This window comes from Barbatula barbatula, assembly GCF_947034865.1.
Source record: "Barbatula barbatula genome assembly, chromosome: 12".
Lineage (NCBI taxonomy): Eukaryota > Metazoa > Chordata > Actinopteri > Cypriniformes > Nemacheilidae > Barbatula > Barbatula barbatula.
Genome location: NC_136775.1, coordinates 10543913 through 10568431, shown reverse-complemented (window position 1 = coordinate 10568431; position 24519 = coordinate 10543913). Strand labels below are relative to the sequence as shown.

Below are 24519 nucleotides of genomic sequence, written 5' to 3'. Positions count from 1 at the left end.
TTGAAATTTGTGGATTTTTTCAGTGTGGAAAGCATGTGTAATATACTGTGCACATCGAGCAAGGAATTTCTGGATAACCCACCACATTTGCTGAAATGTAGGGATAGGCCTACAATATTTCAAGACAAGCAAAACATTTTTACAAGAACTCAAAACTTTTAGTATGAACATGTTACACACTTTTCACTATAAAATGTTATAATGTATAACTATTTGAGTACTGCTGTTTTAAAAAATTATTATAAGATAGTAATTTTTGAACCAACAGTAGGTGTAAACTGTGCTAGGCTATATGCAGTAAGTAGTGCACTAGTGGTGTGTTCCAATGTGAATGCTGCATTTATAGGCTGCATAATTCATCGAGATTTATTTCAGATAAGCAACCGTTACATTCCAAGGTAACAAGGAAATTACAGTGGTTAGGTGTTTTGAGAAATAAATGTTAATTTTATAATGTTTTTTTTAACTGAAATAAGACAGCCTTGATGACGTATGCAGCCTTCACATAAGGGACGTATAGGCTACCATAGTATTCCATTCCGAACATGTGCTTTAATGTCATGCAATGTTTCTTAATAGCCTATATATTTTGTGTAAACTGCAAGTTTTACTGCTACCATTAATATACAGTTTTCATATAAAAATTACAATTTTGTACAACAACCAGCTTTATCCCTCTTGTAATACAACAGAGAAACCGAAGATTCTCTGAAGAGAAAGTGTTTATGCTCGCTTTGCCCACTAGAGGGCAATAAATACGTGTTTAAAGCTTCATTTTATTTTCTTGTTTACAACCTGCTGATGAAAAGAAAGAGCAAATCCACTGTTGACATTTTGCTCAAACACACGTTGATTAAAAAATTAATTTAACCTGCGTGAAAAATTTATATAGTCAGTGATTAAGTCACTCAATCCCTCAGAAAGGTTGTTAATATTTGTTTTATTTTAATTTTAAGTTATTATAAAACATCAAAATAAAATAATACTTCCTCCAAACAGCCATTCTTTGCCTTCTTTTTCTACACATATTTATGAACTAGAGATATAATGGTAACAGATTGGTAACATCAATGAGGACAGTAGTCTTAATGCACACTCACTTGTTGGCATGTCTGGGTTCAAATAAATCACACTGACTATTTTACTGTCATACATTTTACTCCTACAGGTCATAAAAGCCTAAACATGCAAATTACTCAATAGTATTTAAAAAAAAGCACAGAGTATAATAAAAAACGCACGTTGGCAAAAACAAACAGGAGAGTAAGGGATACGGCTGTAGGTAAAATTAAAAACCTGTTCACATTCCATCAAATGCACACAAACACTCTCCTTAATACACAGACAATGGGTGAAAATACACCTGTGTGCATTACAGCAGGCCCAAAACACTCTTTGAGTGCAGTAAATAAATCACACATGCATTTGGTTATGGTGCTTGTGATGGCACACACTTACATAAACACACCTCACAGATTCATCAATCGGGATGCTACACATACACACGTCGACTATCGCATTTATCTCTATTATTTTGTACATTGATTGGGACAGGACTATTGACACTTATGATGTATATATGACATGCACATAGTTGATCCTGATTCAGCTTCTGAGCAATTTTGGCGAAATAACTGCTGTAGAGCTACAAGTTGCAGATATCCATACACTACGACTCTTGTAAACATATTATAACAGCTAGCTCTTTGAACTTCATGCAAATTTAAACCTTCAAAGAAAAATGATAAAGGCTTGAGAAGGTGTCTACACATTTACATACTTATGGTAGAGTCACATCAATAGGGAGAGACAAACACACGCACACACGCACACACACACTTTTTTCTGTCCTTTGGCTTAAATGGTACAAGTGAAGTATTGATGCAGCGGGTAAAATCTTTTGAACCTGGTTTGAGGAGCCATTTCCTGAGTGAACATCACTGCATGTGTAATGTACACAAACATACAAACTCTCACAAACACACATTTGACTTCAGCGACAAAACTCATGAGTAGAAAATTAGATCAAATGCATAAAAAAACGTTGTGCAATATACATTAAAATGTCAAAATACATATATTTCTCTTTTTTTTATCTTACATAAATAGCTATCTAAGGAATGCCATAAACTGCTTTGTTTTGAAGGGGTTTGGTGAATCCGTGCTCCACACTGCGATTAGATTGGTTTAAAGCAGCTGCAAGTCAAGATAGGCCCCACCTCCAACTGTCTGGTCACCAATAGGCTGCTTGGCTGATAGCACAGAGGGGAGAGTTACCAAGGCATCGCTGTTGCCAGGCTAAAAGAGAAAGAAAGAAATAAGCTTTACTCAGGAGATACATGCTTATGCCTCATTATTTTTAATAAGCCCAACCTCAAATGAATGAGAGCCCTCTTGCCAACTAACTAGCAGACGTCTGAGTCAAACGTATCGCCTGCATGGGAAACACTTTTATAATGCGTTCATTACCCCATTAGGCAGCTAAATAAACACTTTACTTTTTTGTGTCAAATATTTAGTGTCTGGTTCTTAATAGCTTAATTATTCTCTAAAACGCAAAAATACTATTAATACTGGTGGAATATTTTGAAGTAGTTAAGCAGAAATGTGTTAGCACTAAGAGACAAACTGTCCATGCAGCTGACGGTCATTCTGAACCAGTTTGGACAAGATGTTTGCATACAGCAATTTGAAGGGATAGTTCACCCTAAATTATACATTTAGTCACCCTTATGTTTTTCAAAACCTGTGCATGGCTCTTCTATGCAACAAAATAGAAGATATTTCAAGAAATGTCTTGGTTTTGTGTCCATAAAATGAAAGTCAATAGGGGCCCATGCTGTTTGGTTACCAATATTCTTTCAAATATCTTCTGCAGAAAAAGCAAGTCATACAAGTTTGCAATGACAGGAGGGGGAATTCATGTACGAAGAATTGTTTGTGAAAAACTATCCCTTAAATGTCATATTTATGATTCACAAATGGTTATTGATGCAAGATCATCCTAAATGTCAACTTGTCATTGTGGCCATGCCTTTTCAATGGCAGCAGCTTGAAATGGTTAAGCAAACAAACATATAGTATGCTATAAACGAATAGGTCCACATACTTTGGGTAAACCCTTTCACACCCTTAACCTGGAGCAAGACTTTTAAGACTGTTACACGCAAACAATCAAACTGATTCTTAAGGCCCCTCCTTCACTTGTTAAGAAAAGAAATAGAACACATAGGTTTGGATGCATCTCTATGCAACTAGCAACATCAGCAACAAAATAAGTTCCACACACATTGCAGGGTTTTGGGACAATGCTTGTGTTTTCCACACTTTTTACTGTTAACTACTCAAAATGTTACAGTTATGGCCATGTATCCGTGCGTTGTGATTACTTGCATAACTTAGCCTTAAACCTCATGGATATATACAAACACACTCATATTAGAGGGTCTATGTTGTCGAGTGCGGGCAGCAGCTTTGAAGACTATTACAGATTTGTGCAACGAGGAAAACAGGACGATATAGGTTCATGTCGTATGAATTCTTTGTGATCTTCAATAGCAAAATCCTAACTTTGGCCTCCCATAGCAACACAGGCAGATCAGCAATAGCAGTCAAGTTACAGCAGGTAAATACACCGCACCTTAGCTCTCTCTCTCTGTGTGTGAGGGAATTCAGACCAGAGGAACCAGTTTGACACAACTAAGGAGTGTGACAATGCAACTATGCTGTCCTGTTACTCAAACCCACTAAAGCATCTAAATCTTCAATGCCTACCACCGCAGGGCACAGGGCACACCTTAATGTTCCTTGCAATCCAGCGCTGCCCTGCCCTGCCTATAAACACTAGGAACAAATTATGACTTGTATCGGATCAGTCGGTGTTAAAGATTATTACCAGAAGCTTGCCAATGCAGTTTTTTTTTCTTTCATTACTTATGCACCCCTGTGTCATTTCAAACATGTATTCTAAACAATTTTGGTGAGAAATCAACATTGGCCCTCATTGATTTGCACTGAATGGACAAAACCACTGAGACATTACCTCAGATTATCTTCTTTTCGGTTTGACTGGAAAGAAAAAGAGTCATATACAGGTTTTAAACACTTGAGGGTGAATAAATGACAGATTTATTTTATTTTTGGATGAACCGTCTCTCTAATGGGCGTCAGTGAACTATAACATTAACTGTATGCTGATTGTCTCCGTCTGAGTATATACTATAAACCCACCTGATATCCATGTACCATGCTGAGGATCTCTTTAACTCCAGTGTTGTAAGCGTGGGAATGGGCATGACCTTGCATTCGTATCAGTGCTGTGGGTGGGGCTGAGAGGACTGAGCCAGCTGAAGGGGTGTGGCCGGTTGAGAAGTAGCTGATGTTAGGGGGGGAGCCAGGTGGGCTGTGGTTATTATAACAACAGATGTACACAAAACTTTGTCAAATACATCAATCAAAACATTGCCAACATATTTGCACAAATGTGACCCTGCCTGTGAAAACCAGGCTAGTCTCAATCTAATTACGAGATAAGAAGTATTAAAAGTTTGATTTCAGTCACTATGAATAACATTTTTGACAGTGTCTTGACATTTTTGACCCAGTCAACTCAATATTAAAGATATCTAAGTTATATTTTCAGAAACGGTTCATTGCATTATGTTAGATGGTTTTGCAGACAACATTAAAACACAAAGAACGACTGTAGCTGGGTTTTTACAGGCACGGTCACAAATTTGCTTTCAGTGTATGACCGTTATGTATAACTTCTGTTTCCCTAATACAACTCTTGCCAGTGTTTCAGGCACAATGAACCCTGAGATTGTTCTTGACATTTTTCTTTGCTTATTGGGCCCTTCCCAAACTGTTCATACCTATGCGCACTCAATACAAGAACCAGTTCTGTTACTAAACGGAGTGTGCTGAAATAGGCATTAAAGCTAAATTAAAGGACATGGGTGTGACACAATCACTCAGTGTGAAGTCCGTTACCACCACACCCACACATCCAGTCCTGCTTGTGCGAATCGTTTTTAAAAACACTTTATGGGTGAATACTTTCCAAAATATACTTCTACTGTGGCAACTTTTGCATTATATATACACTTCACAAGGCATTAGATGTGTCATTGCCTAAACCATCCACACCTTCCCTAAATTTAATTACTTCTTGCTATATATCGAACCAAGAGCTATGCATATGTTCATCCTGGACTACGGTAAACAACAAGTAACTCTTACCTTGGATAATAGGCAGTGTAGTTCATAAATAATGGATTATTGGCAGGGTAGAAGGCTGTTGTAGGGGCCATAGGACGGGGACTCAGCAAAAACTGGGAGGGGTAAATAGCTCCTGGATCTACAGGTAGCATCGCTCCCGCAGGAAGGACAGCCCCAGCAGGAAGGACTGTCCCGGGATGAAATGAATACGATGGAGGGGACAGACCTACAATGTAAGTGGGATATTAAATGATTATTGAGAGAAAAAAATTATCTTTGCGTGACTCTTGGATCAAAAGTATGCTTCGTTACGCATATGCTAATAAACACCGATGCATGCTTCGGGGCATAAGGCAACAAGTTGTGATTCTGAATGAAAACTGATTTGTAGAATCTCTTTAATCATAAAACTGGTGATTAGTCATGGTATTTTCATCAAACAAATAAGGTGTGAATCTGACTGAATTTAAGCCGATGAGCGAAGTTACAGCAAGAAAATGCTTTCTTTAAATATATCACAGCTAATATCAAGCCCATAGTTTATCATATGCAGTCTTCCCATTAAACAAATCAGGAACAATGCACTGTAAAAGATGATTCTGTGTCGTAGTAGATTTCATGAAATGAATTGAGTAAACTTTCCTTAATCAAATTGTATTCTTGTTTTTTTAACCAAAATTTAAGATAAACTTGTTGGAATTCTAAATGCACAAATTATTGAGTGAATTCAACATAATTTTATCATCTTCAACCCACTTAAACTTGTATGAAGTGAAAGTGACTTATTGGTCAGTTATGGTGACCCATACCCAAAATGTGACCTAAACATTAAACCCCTTCAGAGTGTAGTGAACACACGCACACAGCAAGTTGTGAACACATGTACACCCGGAGCAGTGGGCAGCTATCACTGCAGCGCCCGGGGACCCTTGCTCAAAGGCACCTCAGTCGTTACCCGCCGGCCCTGAGGATCGAACTGGCAACCTTCTTGTCACGAGTACGACTCTCTAGAAGCCCCAACTTAAACATGTCACAGTATTGAATCTGCCCGTGAAGCTTACTGGCGGATCTAAAACTTTGCAATGTAAACCTGCCGCACAATTTACACTACAGGTGCAATTACAAACCTCATCTTTCAAGATGTATGTTCTGTCACAGTAAACATGCCAAAATATTTAGCTCGAGCTGGCAAAATACCAGATAACTACGACAAAGTAATTCAGAGTTTTAATAAAATATCCAAATTTTTTTTTTTCATGACACATTTACAAAGCATGCAACAGACCCAAAACCACCAATATCTCCCACTTTAAATCAGATAAATGCAGGTTTGTTTCCTTTTAAAGTTACTACCCTGACAATCTATCCAGAACTACAACTGAAAGAGAAAAATAAATTACAACAGAAAGCTTCTCCACGCGTGACTTTACACTTCGTGCCTTGTGTTTGCTTGGATTGAGGTCGTGATATGGATTGAAATCTTGTACAAAATCACCCCCAAATCAAAGCCCTTCATTCGAAGCATTTTAGCAACTTGGCAATAATTCACCGCAGTCATCAGATTTGAACCGAACGAAAACATTCACCCAGCAATGTTCCTACTGCTCCACATTCCCATTCCTGCCCACTTCTAGAAACAAACATTGGGACAGGACACCCACCAAATGAACGAATAAGTGAATGAATGAATGAGTGAAAGGAAGGGGAAAAAAACGGAAGGCGTGAAGCGCCACCTACCCGCACACACAGCTGAGAGAAGCAGCCCCAGAGCCCAGCGGCACTTACGTCGTAACTTACATGGCGGCGGCGAGAGACCGCTCCTGTTGAGCGTCCCCCCCATCAACACGATGTTCATCTCCTGAGCCGAGCAGGCGAACACCTCCACATAACGCTCCTTCATGCTGCGCTTGTGGCAGCGCTGGGCGGCCAGAAATGCTCGGTCGGCCGAACGCATTTGGATGAAGGCATCACCAGATGGACGACCCTAATCAAAAACACAAACAAATGTAGAATTTATAAAAAAGCATAAAATCCTGTTAATCCAGCCTGATCTCATGGCAATTCAAAACTATGCTTAGCTAATTTATATAAATTCAAGTAAAACACAGAAACACATTTTATGTGTTTTTATTTCATAAAAATATGATCTTGAAGCTCAACCTGTTGGTTGAGCACCATGTGCACTCCGTGTGGTTTGACGTCCCCGGTGTATTCCCCCAAGAAAATCAATATATCCTGGATGGTGGCATCGTAAGGCAAACCCCTCAATCTCATGCAGTCGCGGACACCTGTTACAGCTGGAGTAGAGGGCATGAATGTGGGGGGAGGCACAACGGATAGGATGGGGGAGGGTGCCACGGATATCAACGGGGCCGATGAGTATCGGTTCAATACCTGACACATACAAACACACACATTAGCATATTACCATACACAAACACATGGTCAAGCTTTTGGTATATATATATATATATAAATTATATATATATATGGGTTCAAGAGCAGAGATGAGGCCTTCAGACTGGAGATAGTATTTGTCAATATGCAAACACAAGACAAAAAAAAGGTTTGGTGTGTCCTCAAACATCCTTATAAAAACTTGGTCAGTTTACAGAAGCATGACCAAATACACAAGTTCGCCCGAATGCATGTTGAGGTGAGCTCAACCTCCTACTTTTGACAGGTAAATATTGACATGAACGAATTATAAGTAATTCTATTCTTCCATTCTTAAATATTTTTCAATACAAAACCGATTTGGAACAATTAGCATTGAATCTTGTACAGATTGCTGCTCTTAAATTTGTACAGCGCCGTTCCGCTTGTATACAAGTTCCAACACAAACTTACACACCCAAAGACATCACGTTTGACTTGTCTCCCGTGTAAAACAATCCAAACAAACCAAAATACAATCCAAACAAAGCATAAGGGACGCCCTGCTCTCCCACCTGTTGCACCTCAGCAGCAGTGCTCTTGAAGAGCTCAATGTATCTCTTGCCCAGGATGTCCTTGTGTTTCTTCAGAGCGTTTTGAGCGTGCTCCTCGCAGGAGAACAGGACGAAGGCGTCCCCCGTGGGCCTGCCATCGGGAAAGCGCACGAACAGGAGGCCCTCACTGCCGTCCGTCACGGGGCAGGACGGGGAGAAGAACTGCAGCACTTGCTCTGCCGTGGCGGTGAATGGAAGCCCGCGCATGCGGATAATCACCTGATTCTCCCGTGACAGAAAATTGGCCACTTCGTTTGAGGTGCCTGTCGGATGAATGTTTGCACACGTGAACTACTCAACATAGAAATACACAAAGATAAGGCTAATGCAAATATCCACATTATGCATCTGGTACAGGTTTTGGTTAGCGTGAAAGAGGCCCAGGTTTGAATAATTTGGAAAAGAGCAGCTTAGATATTTGTTTTGCAAGAATAAATATGGTACTGGATTGATATGGGCGAAGAAATTATAACAGAATTTTCAGTATAAATTAGGGCGGTCACAATATTATGTTTTCACTTCACTTTATCATGGCAAAAGAATGACGGTGATGATTATCATGATATCTGTAACAAATAATGATATAGGTCATTTTGTGTCTTCTCTTTTTTGGCAAACAAATAACTTTCAAATGTGGGGTTTAGAGAGAGTTTGTAACCAGTGGGGCCCCTAATACAAAACTTACTGATACTGAATTATTTACGATATCATAAAAATTATGGGTAGAATTAACAACCATCTGTGTCAAAGTTATTGACGATAGCGGTATATTGTGGCACCCCTAGTTTAAATCAAATGATCAATGGTATGTGGGTTTTAGTTGGGTTGACCAAACTTACATATTTTTCCTATAAATATGCAGCATAATTTTCAAAGATAAAAATGGAAATGAATCATACACAACATCAGCCAGCAGTTTATGCAATGATGTCATTCATATAGAAAGTATCAAATCTTTTTTTACCTCCTGCGATCTTTAGAAAGTCTTCCCCTGTTGCCTTGTAAACCTACAATAAACAAGAGTTACTATAAAGCTTTAACCAGCTTTCATATGAAAGAAATGTAAGTTGTTGTATCCATACTTTTGTTAAACAGAATGTGAGGCATTTATGAGCAGCCGACTAGATGTATCTTTAGCATAACTGTACCTCAATGTATCTGGTGCCCATGTGATGCTTGTGTCTCTGCAGGGCTAAATCTCGGTGCTCCTCACTCTCAAACCGCACAAGTGCTTCTCCGTTCCTCCTGCCCTGAGCGTTTAAACACAACGCAGCACCTCCTCTGCACATACACATGCAATCATTTATGAGGTTAATATTTGATCGCCATGGTATACAGATTGCATTATGATTATGTGTTAACTGTCTGTGGACTGTTTGCAGGTTCATACTTGGCGATGTTGAGACCCCTGAAGAACCGGGCGATGTCCTGATCTGAGGACTGCCAGGGAAGACCTCGAGCTCTGATCACTGTGTTATCATCTACCCTTTCCATCTTACTGCTACATTCAGAGCATATAAATAGTTATGACGGCAAATGCAACATATTGTAGCACTACACATACAGACCACAAATGTTTGTTGATCTGAATGAGAAATAGCTCACCAAGTGCCGGTCTCGAACTTGTCGTTCACTTTTTCAGGGCAGTAGAATTGATGGCCTGTGAAGGGGATTTAAACAGGTTTTTAACAGACGGAACAAATCCGTTTGTGAGGATGGATGTATTTGTTTAAAGAACTTACAGGCAGGCTCAGAGATCAGAGCCAAAACGATTTCTGACATCAGGTGAACTTTGTGTGCGGTGAACGCATGAAGAGAAGAATCTACAACGACATTCAGGTCTGACCACAAGCACAGTCAAGGAATACAGAATGTGTGACACCTTAATAACTGCTTAATGACAGAGTGAAGGCAACACAGCGCTCTTCCATAATACAATGCAAACATGAAAAGAGAGTGTGACTTTGGATTCAACTTTTTATTACAGCGCAAACAGGGCTGTGTCTATTGTGCTTTGTGTGAGTTTGGCTGCGTGTAGGAATTAAGACGTTATATTGTAGGTGTGGCAGGTTAAGCTTGTTGGCTAAACACTCTTGGCTTTCTCTTGCTGGCTCGATGAGCCCACACTATTGTGAGTCTATTTGCATTTCAAAACCTTGGGATCCTGCAGCCAACACCCTGTTGCTCTCTATCCCCCTCTCTCTCTCTCTCTCTCTCTCTCTCTCTCTCTCTCTCTCTCTCTCACTGGCTGTCAGCTGCAAAGAGAAAATTAACATTTGACATGTTTGAAAGGATACGGTCAGCCATGACCTGAAGATCTACGTCCATCAAGTCCGCTTCCGATTGGAATGATTTCTTGAACTCTTTCCATAGGTCGAAAAATGTGAAGAAACACTCAGGCAACAAAAAATTCTGAAAAGCACGAAAGCATGAGGTTAGTATGAGAGCTAAACACATTTCTGAACCTAAAGGTCATTCAGCTAAACCTGCCGATCACATTTTTACAAGCGCAGTAGCATTTCGAGTTTCATACCTTGCTGGAAGCCTCAGGATGCAGAACTTGGCGCACATGCAACTGTCCATCAGTACAAAAACAGAAAGTGTTCCCTGCACCGGTGTCCACTTCTGCACATAACCTCTGATTCAACTGCACACACATGAACTTAAGTTAAGTAAACAAAATGATATGTTCATGTGATATTGTGCAAATATCAATCAACAAGCTATTTAACAGTGTGTTTTTAAAACTGTGCAGTTGCACACAGCTGCAAAAAAACGCATGAACTAAGAACTCACATGCAAACATCCTTATGTATTTAAACCACCCATTTAAGCCTTAAAACGCTTTTGAACAAAAAAAGGCACAACTCAATAAAACATCTCCAAAACAGCATTCATGTTTCGACTCTTCCCGTAATTTCATTGAATTCTGTTTGTTTATCACACACGTGTCATTATGCCTTGCGTTTGGTTTCTTGCGTAATAAAAATATAATAACAATATTGTCCATTTTTGATGTTAGGAGAATATTGTCTGCACTTCGCGGAGGCAAAAAGGCTATTTATTATAAGAGATGAATAAGAGACGTCACCTCTTCGATGGCCTCCTCAAGAGGAGCAGAAGATGTCAAGGCCTCCTCTGTGAGTCCACTCAACTCCTGACACTCTTCAGTAAGCTCGATGTTCTCCGGTCTGACGAGCAGTTCATGTACCTGGCCAGCCTAAAAACACATTGAAGATTACTGCATTTATATGCAGATGTATACAAGCAAGCAGGCCTATTAATAAAAAATAATAATGTATTAATCCTATTTGTATTTTTATTTCCAAAAGAAGCTCTCAATTTATGCAGCAAACTGTCTTTTAAATCATTTCTAAAATGTATTTAAAAATATAAATATATATATATATATATATATATATATATATAATACCAATTTCACTCTCACACTTCACCACGATATGCTACCTACTACACACACAAACATGACCACACTACTGAGACCCAACTTACCTTTTTAGTCGATAAATCCACAACTTGCCAAACGAACTGTACAATTTCCTTTTCGTCCGATCCCAACCGGTCCCCACTTGCGCCAGATGTGGTGGTAAATAACAGCACCAGAAAATCGGGATTAACCGTCATTTTAACAAGGAAAGACTACAGACTCACCACCCCCAATACCAAAAGAAACCCCCAGAGCTCAACTCCAGGTGACAGAGAAGACAAGACCCCAGTGACCCCACACCTACGGACAGATCAGTGCCGGGTTCAGACTCTCTTTTATCTGTCCCGTGGCTTTTAAATTGCGTGATAGTCGATGCAAACTAGTCCGAAACCCCAGGCTCTGATCCGCAATGGCTGCTGTGATCGCGCTGGTTTTGTGTGCGCCCTACCTGGCCACCACCCACGTGATACAGGTAATAGATACCTGCGCGAGCGAAAGCCCTCCTCCTGCTACTGAGAAACAAGGACGTGGCATGGCACGCTGAAAAAACTCTTTACTCTCAGCCAGCAAGATGTGAGGGAATTTGGCTCGTTGTTTATGGCTCGTTGACAGTAGACAGCCTAACTAATCAAATAACACATAAACACCTGCTCACCTGCCATCGACGCTAATCTGTGAAATACGACACATGGGGAAATACGACCTCATTTAACGACCATTTTAGTAGTAGTCTACTATGTAGGTAAACATATGCATTGATAACCGCGTTTACAAATGGTAGCCTATGACATTCATAAGCATTTTCCAGAGTCTTGAAGGGGAGGACATTTTCAATGAAAGAGACTCATTTTGCTCCCACTACAGCATGAAAATAAACTTGGTTATAGAATGTTTAATTATAACATAAATACTTTACATATCTCTACTTCTTTATATAAAAATCAGAAAATACGTGTTTTAACATAGAGATATAGGGCTACAAGGAATCCATACAGTACATTTACGTTTTTGGCAGACGCTTTTATCAAAAGCAACTTACATTGCATTAAACTATTCATTGTATCTGAATATGTGCAATTCCTGGGCTCAAACCCATAACCTTGGTGTAGCGCCATGCTGTAACTAGTGAGCCACAGGAAAGCATATTCAATATATATAGTAACAAAGACATCAATCACAATACATATATGTATAAAACATAAAAACAATCATAATAAATAAATAAAAGTGTCACATTCAAGAATCAATAGCCATGCCTTATAAACAGGCTAATGCTATAGAGATAGAGAATCATAGAATAGTTTTGAATCAAAATTCTTATATTTGGCATAATATCAGTTACTTTTCATTTATGAAGATGAAATGAACCACAAAGAGTTGTGAGTTTTAATATCTCATCCATTGTCTCTCAGATCAAAAACAATGTAACTATTAAACAACAAACATTAACTACATTGCAGATAAAAAGCTTGTTGCAAGCAGACACAATAAGACAAGATATTTCTTTCAACTCTGTGCATTAAGTTTTAATGCTATTTAAAGTTAAATTGAGTTTATAAATGTTTTGCTGAACAAATTGCATATAATGTGATATCATATAAACATAAAAAAGTATAAATCAAGTTTTGGACGATCTTTTCATTTTTGGAATACATAAGCAGGAATGATAAATGGCTATATGGGGCACACTATCTATATTTGGTGTAAAAACTATTACTAACTATTTAAAATGACCACACGTTCAATAGATAGGGAAACACGATGTAGTCTAGCGCACGCTTTCACCTCCGGAAGTTTTTCGCTTACCGGAAGTCCTAATGTGATCAAGAAAGATGGCGGGGGAATCCGCAACGGAGCTGCTCTTTTTAGATACGTTCAAGCATCAAAATGCAGAGGTAAACCTGGATTTTAATCGGGTCTATGCATTTTAACTGCCCGTTGCAGATACCGTTAAGTCCCGCAGACGCTGAAGTAGTCGTTGCGCGGATCTTAAAGTTTATATTGTAACGCACTGTGCGCAGTCAACAGTAAGCTAGCTAGTTAGCACAAGATTTTAGACACATTTATTTCATTTTAGACAGAGACCATACATGTATTTTCATTATATCACATCTGACTATTATGCTACGGTCATTGTAGTATGTGGCTATAGATGGTTTCCGACAAAACAAAGCCCATTTAATAGTATGAAGTTTAAGGTGGGAGTTTTCAAATTCAGGCAAACTGGTATCTTAGCTAACGTTATGTTGTTTGCTACGTTTATGATGCTATTACAATGCGCCGTTATATTCCTGTGATTTGACGTCTGTATTAACTGTTTTAAAAGATGCAAACATATTGTTGTAAATAAAACTCTTTTCGGAGTTTTTAAAGTTCCTTGTACTCAAATAAGTTTATCTCTATGTTTATCCTCGCTGACCACAGCTACCTGTCAACAGGTACATGTGACCGTGGGTTAAAGCGTTCAGTAAGGCTGAACCCCACCCCCTTTTACAGATCTAGTTTGTGTATAATTATGTTAGTGTTTTGGATATAATGGTTTTAAAACAGAGGTAACCAGTTCTTTTTTTTGACCAGTTGATTTGTAGAACATGGTTGTTTTATATTTGATTGTTTGAAGTTATTTCGGGTTGTTTGCCTGGTTAAAGCTTGTAGACTGTATTTGATGGACTGTTGTGGAGGATATGCAGGGCAGATTTGTTTTCCTATTTCGATTTTTGTATGGCTTTTGATCTGGGGCCGTTTCAGAAAGGCAGTTCTGAAATGAGGGAAACTCTGGGTTTTCCGTTTCAGAATGTGAGGTATGTCAAACCCAAGGGTGCGGGGTGACTCGAGCCCATTTTTCTTAAAACTGTATAATTTTTCTTAACACTGAATTAGATATAATTAAACGTATCTCATCCATGCTTCCATCAATAACATCAGCCATCGTAGCCGTGTATTTACATCGGAGCATATTATTTCCCTTACATTTTGTAGTTTTCTATGGAGGATAAGAAATGACTTAATAAAATGTGTAAGTAAAGTGCATGAATAAAAAATTAATAAATACAGACAGAAATGCAGAAATGAAGAGATAAAGGTAATAAAGAATTAATGTAGACGTGCAGACATTACCCAAATCTTCTCGGAGCAGTGTTCGAAACACTGATCTGTCTAAGTCTGACACCCTAACAAGTGTCCTACACGTCATGCCGTCCCACACTCGCATCACTTAGAGCACTGATGGGGAATGAGAAACTATGATTGTTTTAATTATTTCTGTTGTTTCAATAATTTATTTGTTATTTTACTGATTAATGTATTTGTTTATTGGTACATTTATCTATTTATTAATTTAAACAAGTCATTTTCAGCACATTGGTAAATCCACTGTTTGCAAAGCCGAAAGTGAGCCTCACTCTCAAGCGCTCTCTGCCACCATGTAGCTTTTTTGATGCCGTTACCATGGTGAATTGTAATATCGGAGCTCCATTGATCACGGCTTGTCGTAGTTGTGGTGCAATCACAAAACTCAAGATAAGCCTACCCAGAGTTGATAGAACTTACTGAAATCAGCTGTTCTGAAACCAAAAAAACGCAAAGAGTTCAGATTAAAACTCGGTGTTGGTTGAACCTCCTTATTGAAAACATATTCGTTTTTAGATGATCATTTGTCAGTGAATTACTGTTTTATAGCTTAATGTGGCCTTATGTGCACAATACATACAACTGCTTTTCTCATTTGAATGTGGTGGTGTTGTTTGGATTTCGGTTGGGTGTGGGGGTGTGTTGTCGGTGAGTGCTTTGTATCATTGCACCGATTTGCCGCCCCTTAGGTGTATTCCAACAGCCCTGTAGAAACTGGTTGGACTAGCCTGGTGGACCAGTGACGGCTTGCTAAGCCAAGAGCGACTATTTAATTGCTCTGCCATTTTTAGATTCAATATAGAACGTTTTTGTGTTTTTAAATACCTTGAACCTTAGGAATCTTGATTCCACGAACCCTAACGTTTGAATAAGCCGAGCAGTATTTTTTTGTATGGCTGTGGTTGAAATCTGGCCTTAAGTCCGTCTATACATGATAATGTTTATCCTCATCTTGATAAGCTTCTCAACATATTTCTGTGTCTGTTCTCTTATAAGCTGACAAATGTGGATGTTGTGCGATTTCCGTATGGTGTCTTGATCACAGAAGTGCGGGTCATTCCTCCTGGCATCAAAGCACACAGCAACCTGCCTGACAGCAGAGCGTTTGGGTGAGGACACACAAACACACACACACAGTTATACACCAAGCTGTCAGTTGATGTAAGGGACACATCGCCTACAATGTACAATTTTGTACACACACACACACACAACAATACAAAATTGTACATTATATATATATATATATATATATATATATTCCCAAACTTTAAATTGTTCTAATGTTATATTACTTGCTAGGCAGAATGTTGTTGGCTGACAGCCAACACTTTCATTGGATATGACATAGAGATGTCAACAATCTTTAAAATGTATTCACCTGTGTTTAATGCAGTTATTCATTGGGTATGGAACAACATAAAGGCAAGGAAATAAAGCCTGAAGTGTAAAGAATGTTATTTCTTCAGTGAACTATCCCTTAGCTTGAACAATTGAGATAACATGTCTTTAATGTTCTAGTGTTTGTCTGCACTATCCACATTGCATTAAAGGGTCCGGGTTTATATGTTGTGACATGTAACAGCACTTCCACCATGTTTACAGTGTGTTCAACCTCTCCCAGTGCTTCTATACTACACAATATGATATAAGCACATGAGTAATGCTATGGTCTCCTCGGATGAATTGGCTGGAGGACATTGAGGAAATTGAAATGGTTTCTGTGGTCCCTATTGTTCCCTCTTTAAAAACAGATCCACCACACCCCCTATTCTCAGACCACTCTCTGCTTTTCCCATGATCTCATCCTTCTATCTTTCTTGTCTCCAGACATGTGAATAGAACAATGAGAAGTTTGTTTTGATAATATTGTAAATATCGAGCTATTTTTCATAATTATTTTAGGATATGATAATAATGCATACAGTAAAATGAGAATAAATCAGGAGTACTGTGCTGAAGGTGAGGAGTCTATAACATATAACCTGTAGTGCTAGCAAACTGAAGTATTTAGGCCAATATTTTGACAGTTACAATGCCCCTTGCTCTGTTTTATTTCAGGGAGACGTCCCCTCACGCATTCCAGTTGGACTTGTTCTTCAACAATGTGTCCAAACCCAACGCCCCAGTGTTTGACAGGCTGGGCAGGTACTGATATGCTCACTAAAACACACACCTCTGTGTTTAACAGGCTTAGCGAGAAATACAGTGCACTTTTAGTGTGTTTGTGTACACTCGTTGAAAAGTTGAAAAGATTGTGCACTTGATTGTTTAAATCACTGATGTTGGTGTTCATTTCACGCTAGCCTCGAGTATGATGAGAACAAATCAATCATCTTCAGGCCCAATGGGAAGGTAAGAGACCCGCTTCAGCATCGTGTTTCAATGTTATTTACACACACCCTTGGAAATGGACTCATATAAACTCAAATTTGTTTGTGGTTTCTTTAAGAACATAAAAAGCAGCTTTCCCTGGCTCTGTATATACATGTGCATTACTCATAATCCTCAATGTAATTGCACATGCTTGTTTAATGACTAAAGCTGTCAGCTCCTGCTCACACGTGTCAGTTGAATTTTAGTCCAGTTGCTCCTCCTCCTCTTGAGAAAGTTTTTAGTATTTGGAAAACAACATTGAAAACGACTTTACTTTCATGTAAAGATTTGAGATTTAACTTGTTTGGAAATATACTACTGTTCATAAATTGAAGCACAAAAAATATTTTAATCTCAAGGTCTATGTTAAATGTTTGAAATTATTTTTGTAGAAAAAAAGGAAGTACTTATTTTGAAAATAAACATATTATTTATAGTAAAATAATATTTTGGAAATGGATGACTTTTGAAAGGTAGTGTAAAAGGGTAAAGTAGAAAAAAGGATAAAGAGAAAGTTTTATATTACAGCAGCATTTATATATATATATATTTATTTTCTAATATTTATATTATATACAATACAATATAATATTTTTTTTATTTGATAAAAATATGTTTGTTTTATATATTTTTTAAACATACATATATTTTTTTATAAAAGAAAGAATGAATAATGTCTTATTAGTCACCCTTTGTTTTTCACTGGGAATTAAAAAAATATCTAACCAATAAAAAGTATAAAAAAGTGCTTCTCAACAAAACAGTATCTAATTAAGTAAAAAGTACAGTGTTTTTTCCATTTCCTGAAAAACAGCAAATTTAAACATCCACGCTTTCAGAAGGACAGCTATAGTATTTTAGTCTGCAAATAAACTGAACCAAACCGTTATGTGAAGCGTGTTTCCATTCCATTGCATCTGTTTATTATTAAAGATCAACACAGACAATTTAGTCCTGCGTGGATGGTACACATGCTTGACATTGGCGGTGTATGGAACAGCCGAGCGCCCCCATAGCCACGAGCGGGACTCTCCGCCTCCTCCTCCACCCCCTCCTCCCCAACAGCAACAGCCAGGATCCAAAAGGAACATCAAGCATGGTCAGCAAACTTTTTCTGGCCAGTTTTATAGTCATTCTCTGCCGTGCTGCACGATGGGAAAAAATTTACATGTATGTGTTTGTAACTTTTAGAGTGGGACAGTGAAGAGCAGTACAACGGAAGCCCACCCAGACCACAGCCCAGAGGGCCACGGACCCCACCAGGGCCTCCCCCTCCAGACGATGATGATGATGAGGCTATAGCTACACCTGGTCAATGTGTGTCTTTGCTATTTTACAAATGAAAACTCAGACTTCTATATCCCACTGTATATATACACACAGTGACCATCTGTTTGTTTCTTGTGCTGTAGGTCCAGTGAAGGAGGAGAACACTGAGCAGGGTGATGACTATCTGGAGCCTGTCTCACCGGAGCGAGGGTCTCTCCCTGCAGATGAGACCTACTCAAACGGCGAACAAGAAGAGGGCGAAGGCCCGGTTGATGAAGAAGAGGACGCTGATGCACAGTCAGAAGGAAGTGAAGGGGAAGAAGATGATGAGGAAGACGAAGACGACGTTGATGAGGAGATGGATGAAGATGGAGAAGGTGAGCAGTTGGATGATAGATGTATGTTTGTGTGTCTCCTGCTGCTCGTAATATTGCTTATGTATGTACAGAAATGCAGTTAGTGTTTTATTCTTATCTAAAGGTGATGATGGCTATGAGCAGATCTCCAGCGATGAGGAAGATTTGGAAAGCGGAGCTTTCAAACTCCCTCCATTTGATCTGGACTACACAGCCGAGGACCTGGCCTCATTACCAACCGTCCAGTACGACCCATTTGAACGTGAGCTCCGACCCCTGCAGCACTTCACCCCGCAGCACGTCACGCGTTATGAGGCAGAACTGAAGCGCCTTAAAACGGTAGACGTCCAGGACCCGAGCTCCCCGTGGGCAGAGTCTGCAGCTAAATTGTCGGAACTGTTGGAGGCCTGGGATGAAGAGCAAGAGACGGAGCGAGGAGCGGGCTGGGTAACGGCCTTGGAGGAAATCCCAGCCTTACTTGTGAAAGGATTGAGCTTCTTATCCATTAGTGACCCTGATAGGCAGAGGGAGAATTTAAAAAGACTAATCGATTGGAATTGTGAAGCTCTTAATTTTGACTCTGCCCTGGCACAGCCTATCGCTCTGAACCTGCGCCAGCTCAAAGCTGGCACCAAACTGGCCGCTTCCCTGGCTGATTGTGGTGGCCAGGCTGTGCAGGAGCTCTTGGAGAAGGGCATCGTTGGCAGCCTGTTGGACTTGTTGTTTGCAGAACACGTTTCGTCAACGCTGAAACTCAACGTGCTGCGTTCCCTCGACGGCATCATCAGTGAGCCGCAGGGCATGGAGACCCTGCTCCGAGACCGTCACCATGGCGATAAAGGATTGAGTGGGTACCAGCGTCTGCTGGATCTGTTTCTGTTGGACCAGACTGTGCGTGTTGCTACAGCAGGTGCGGCCATTTTACATAAGGCACATTTTTATGAAATTTTGACTGACCTGCAGAAAGCCGCAAGCACCTGGGCTGAACGTCAACCCAGCGTAGGGGAGACGGGTGAGAGACAAAGTGTCGAGAGTGAGAAGAAAGATGGAGAGAAGGACAGAGAAAGCACAGAGAAGGACGGAGAGGAGAGAGAGAGGGAAACTCAAGAGGTAGAGCGGGAAACCCCAATGGACATTGATACTCTGCTGGAATCTGCCTCTTTGTCGGAAGGTGACTTGGAAAGGCTACAAGTTCTCATGGAGGAACTGCTCCACTTGTTGGAGAGAGCGCCTTACTGTATGGTACAGCCTCCTGGAAAAGCTTTTCCCACCAGTGCCCGCATCACTGGGCCACCAGAACGAGATGACCCCTATCCCACACTATACAGGTTGGTACCATGTGGCTACAACACTGATAAATGTAGTATATTTGGCCATTAAAGGGATAGCTCACCAATCAATAATAAAAAAATAATTTATTCACCATTGGCTCATTCAAAACTCATTTGGAACACAAAAGAAATGTCTCAGTGGTGTTATGTTAATAAAGTGAAAGTCCATGTTCTTTGGTTACCGGCATTCTTAAATAAAAAAATCTTAAATATGTGTTCTGCAGAAAAAAAAGTCAAACAGGTTTGCGGTGACATGAAGGGAGTGAAGGGATAGCTCACCAATATTTTCAATCATTTATTCAATGTTCTTACATGTTCTTGCCATTCGCGGTAACCAGTGAAATAGGGTCGTTCATCCCTTTCAACTAAAACTGTAAAACATTTTTGCATTTTGGCTTTTCATTCACATGTCAACAGGGTTTTGGGGACCTGAAAATTAAAACTTTTAAATGCAAATTTTAAAGTGCAAATAAAAAAGACCATTATTTTCTCTATGTCAACAGTAGTATTACAAAGCATACATACTACAGCACGTTTACTCGTTTTTTTGCAATGTTATTATAACTTACTAAAACCTTTAAAGCATTTCTTTTGAATGAAATCCATTAAAATATCAGCCTAAATGATTTTTGAAAAACTTAAACTTAAAGCCCCAGTGAAATGAAAATGAAAGTTTTTTCCTTTTATTTAAAATAGGTTAGCCTTAAGGACATCAATAAACTGATATGCTCCTACGCACTGCCAAAATTCCAATTCCAGTTAAACCCAATTAAAAACTGACAGTCTGGCATGTGCGCTCAAACTAATCTTGAAATTCCATGACTTCACGATACATTTCAGCCTCTTGTCAAAGTTCTTGTCCAATCAAATCCGCTTTAGAATCAGAAGAGTCCCGCCCTTCACTATCAGAGCTGCTGAAGCGACGCCTCATGTCAGCCACGTGTTCACACATTTATTATGTCCTACATGGTGAATGAAACATAATGCACTAGATGGTAGATAGGAGTTGATCCAGGAGGTGTAAACATTAACATTAATTTCGCGTCAGTGTCACGCGAGCGGTTGCAAGTGTGTGCTCAGGTTGAGAGACACGATAGCACAGAGCTGATCATATGCGCGATCATTCGCCCAAACTGCTGAGAAACAAAACGTATCTGACCCGTTTAAAGTGTGTACAGTATGTTGAATGTTAAGGTTCTATGGATCAGACATTGCAGCCTGGATGAGTAAAGAAGACAAACGCCAGTGTCACTCACCATGTAAATATCAAGCTTCACTGATATCACTGATCTTGCGATTCTTTTCTATAGACTTTTATACCACTGCGGCTATCACGCTGTTAAATGCAGCTTTGCCAGACTGATGTGCCATAAATGAATGTCACACGCTTTCTGCATTTTTCAGTTACAATTTAGTCAACACATCAAATTATGTTGCGCATTCCAAGGCGCTGCACTGGGACTTTAACACATATTATTTGTAAAACTTATTATATAGCAACATAAAATAAATAAATAAAAATGTTGAAAACACAAAAGATTTACATAAAAACTATAACATAAACATAAATATAAATCTAGTTTAGAATATTAACAACTAAAATAAAACTGAAAGCTGTCTGAACAGGGATTATTTTGACAATGTTGTTGATTATACAAGAACTTTTACATTTTTTATATGTTATTATTTTGTTGGTGATTGTTGGATCGATGTGAATGAGTTTATTGTTGTTTGTGGTGGTTGGCGTCACTGGATCAGTGTGAATAGTCTTTAGACTAAACCATGTATAAATACTAAGCAACCATTCTCAATAATCTTTTTACAGATACATGCATGCTTGTCACTTTCTGGAATCCCTGGCAGTTGTCCTGTCGTATCCTGCTACATGTGTCCATATCGGAGTCCTTCAGGCTGTCAAAGAAGTGATGCATTTCCTGTCGCAGTCCCAGCAGGGCCTCCTCTTCCTCCTCAGCCAGCATGAAGCCATCAACCTGCTGCTTCGTCTTCTCACCCCCCTCACTCACCTGACTCCTCCGTCTCACTTGGCCGCACTGACACCTCTCTTAGAGGCTGAGGGAGAAGATGCTCCAGCAGGTGGTGAGGGGTCAATAGAAGACGGTTTTTGGATGTGGCTCATGCAGACTCTACATACGCTACAAGGGGTGGCCGAGCTGAGTGGGGCTGAGCTGGAAGATGGCGATAACCCAGATGTTTTGGCAACGCTTCACTGCTTGTATCTCATTAGCTTCAGCAGCACTGGCCGAAATGCTGTCGCACATGCATTCAGCTTGGAAAATAACCTTAGCTGTCTGGTCAACCTGGTAGAACACCATGCCAAAGAGGGTCAAGGGTGAGAATATACTAATACACATGTTTAGACATTTATACTTGGGTCCAGCAGTCTGAGACTATGTTGAAAACACAAGAATGAAGATTTCGTTCAGATTTTATCAATTTATTGTGTAGCACATTTTTTTGCGTTTAATGCTTGTATGTCTACAGGGAAGGGAAAGCAAGGAAATCTGTCACGTATAACTACGCCTGCATGCTTGTGCTTCTGGTGGTGCAGACGTCAGGTGATCTGAGAATGATGGAGCACTACACTACTCCGCTTCTTGGTGTTTGCAAAGCTGATGAAAACAATGCTAAGCTTCAAGGTGAGTCACAAAACACTGTAATATCAACCAAGAAAGCCTGACGTCTTATGCTTTGAAGGCCATGCATGCTTTTTGTAAATCGGAGTGCGTTCATTATACTGACTTCATGAATCATCTTTTAGAGCTGTCCAAGTGGTTGGAGCCCCTTGAAAAGTTGCATTTTGATATCAGTGGCATCCCTACGCTTATTGAATACATAAAGCAGGTGAGGTTTTGTGAGCGTATGCATCTCTCAACCCAGAATGTTTATGCATCCTGATGTCATTGCACACCTGTATACGACTCTTTCCTCTTTGGAACACAAAAGAAGATGTTTTGAGAAATGTCTCTTTTGTGTCCATACAATGGCTGTAGAATGTCTAACTTTTATTGTGCTCTTCTAGAATCTGGAGAACTTGATGACAGCTGATGGGGTGGGTCTTGTAACTGCACTCAGAGTCTTGTGCCACATTTCCTGTCCTCCACCCACTGTTCCAGGTACTTTCACAAACACGCGCATACATGTTTACTACATTAAGTCAGTTTTATTATGCAGAGCTATTGTACAATGCAATACAATACTAGACAGGTATTAAATATATGTACCAAATATGATGCAATTCTAGTTCCTGACTCACTGTATGTAGGTCAGCAGAAGGACTTAAAGTGGAACCAGGCCATAATAGCCCTCTTCAGTGCGGAGGGAATGGACACTTTTATTAAAGTCCTCCAGAAGCTTACATCACTGCTTCTGCTGCCATGGCGACTGGTCGGGCCGATGGGTCCCTCAGCGCAGAAGCTCATGATGCTGTCGGTGGCCTCCTGCTCGCTCAGGCTCATCCGCACCATGCTCACGGAGTTGCTGAGCGGTGGGACCTGCCAATTCCGTGACGTGCGCGTGCCCTCCATCTGTGTCACACTTCACAAGATCCTCTGCTCCACTCCGACGACGGGACGATTGGATGCAGAGGAGCTGCGCATTCAGGGAGATGTGACGGAGACGTTGTTGACATTCACACATGCGGTTAGCCAGCAGGCGACCGGGTCGGAGGAGACGGTGGCGGGGAACAGCTGGTCTCTGATGCTAAAGGAAGTGTTGAACTCTATATTGGCTGCTCCTGAGAACATCTACAGCAGCCTCAGTCTGCTGTCTGAATTGCTGCCTCTGCCTTTGCCCATGCAGACCACACAGGTACTGGAGTACGGAAACCGGGGTCTACGGCTGTTTTTTGCTTATTGTTTCGCAGTCAGGGGCTCTGTTAAATTCCCTTATAAGCTACATACCTGGACAGCACTTTAAGGTGTCAGAGATCTACAGTCTTGGCAGGATAAATGCTCAAGCTGGACAAGTTTGAAATCTGTCATCAAACTGTAATATTTAACTAATTACATTTGTTAAAAGAACGCACAATATACTGGTATTGACAATAACAGTGATATTAACACAAGGATGATCAATTTCTGTTAAAACTGCACATTTTATCATTTTGTAAATAAATGATCAGTATTGACTCTTTGTCCTAAGAAAATCTCACGTCACCTCCTTATGTTTACTTGTTAAATTATTAACTGAAAATACACAAAAACTGAAATACAAATAACCTTAAATAGCCTTAAAATAAAATAATAAACTAAAAAAATTGACTATAAAAATTGTGATTAAAATTACAATTCAATCTTTAATTTTCATTAATTCACTTATTTATATACCACAAATAAACACATCAAGACCACTGTGTAAAAAGTAGAAACAGATATGTAAAA

At 39.7% G+C, this 24519-nt stretch overlaps 2 protein-coding genes across 9 annotated transcripts in view; one reads left to right on the top strand and one right to left on the bottom strand.

Annotated features, from left to right (window-relative positions):
* Nucleotides 1-923: 923 nt before the first annotated feature.
* Nucleotides 924-12299, bottom strand: esrp1 (epithelial splicing regulatory protein 1). 8 transcript variants are annotated; one of them, XM_079469977.1, is made up of 16 exons: nucleotides 11724-12174; nucleotides 11302-11430; nucleotides 10744-10857; nucleotides 10508-10622; nucleotides 9953-10051; nucleotides 9816-9870; nucleotides 9601-9711; nucleotides 9359-9491; nucleotides 9175-9217; nucleotides 8172-8473; nucleotides 7381-7614; nucleotides 7018-7204; nucleotides 5242-5446; nucleotides 4231-4402; nucleotides 4043-4068; nucleotides 924-2298 (listed from the first exon to the last, which is right to left on the bottom strand). In XM_079469977.1, exons 1-16 carry the CDS (start codon nucleotides 11853-11855, stop codon nucleotides 2274-2276), a joined length of 2082 nt encoding a protein of 693 aa, XP_079326103.1. In that variant the 5' UTR covers nucleotides 11856-12174; the 3' UTR covers nucleotides 924-2273. The 8 variants fall into 8 exon arrangements, with proteins under 8 accessions (XP_079326103.1, XP_079326098.1, XP_079326100.1 ...); XM_079469976.1 differs by having other exon boundaries at nucleotides 1144-2298; nucleotides 7006-7204; nucleotides 11724-12128; XM_079469978.1 differs by having other exon boundaries at nucleotides 1144-2298; nucleotides 4231-4375; nucleotides 7006-7204; nucleotides 11724-12128.
* A 1109-nt stretch (nucleotides 12300-13408) lies between these two features.
* The window catches only part of virma (vir like m6A methyltransferase associated), a 15304-nt gene continuing 4193 nt past the window's right edge, over nucleotides 13409-24519 (top strand). Inside the window, exons 1-13 of the mRNA XM_079469951.1 lie at nucleotides 13409-13553; nucleotides 15784-15896; nucleotides 16849-16935; nucleotides 17094-17142; nucleotides 18097-18262; nucleotides 18355-18480; nucleotides 18576-18809; nucleotides 18913-20116; nucleotides 21945-22469; nucleotides 22622-22776; nucleotides 22899-22981; nucleotides 23160-23253; nucleotides 23403-23947. Coding sequence (XP_079326077.1) covers nucleotides 13491-13553; nucleotides 15784-15896; nucleotides 16849-16935; nucleotides 17094-17142; nucleotides 18097-18262; nucleotides 18355-18480; nucleotides 18576-18809; nucleotides 18913-20116; nucleotides 21945-22469; nucleotides 22622-22776; nucleotides 22899-22981; nucleotides 23160-23253; nucleotides 23403-23947 — 3444 coding nt within the window. The 5' untranslated portion in view covers nucleotides 13409-13490. The remainder of the gene's footprint in view (nucleotides 13554-15783; nucleotides 15897-16848; nucleotides 16936-17093; nucleotides 17143-18096; nucleotides 18263-18354; nucleotides 18481-18575; nucleotides 18810-18912; nucleotides 20117-21944; nucleotides 22470-22621; nucleotides 22777-22898; nucleotides 22982-23159; nucleotides 23254-23402; nucleotides 23948-24519) is intronic.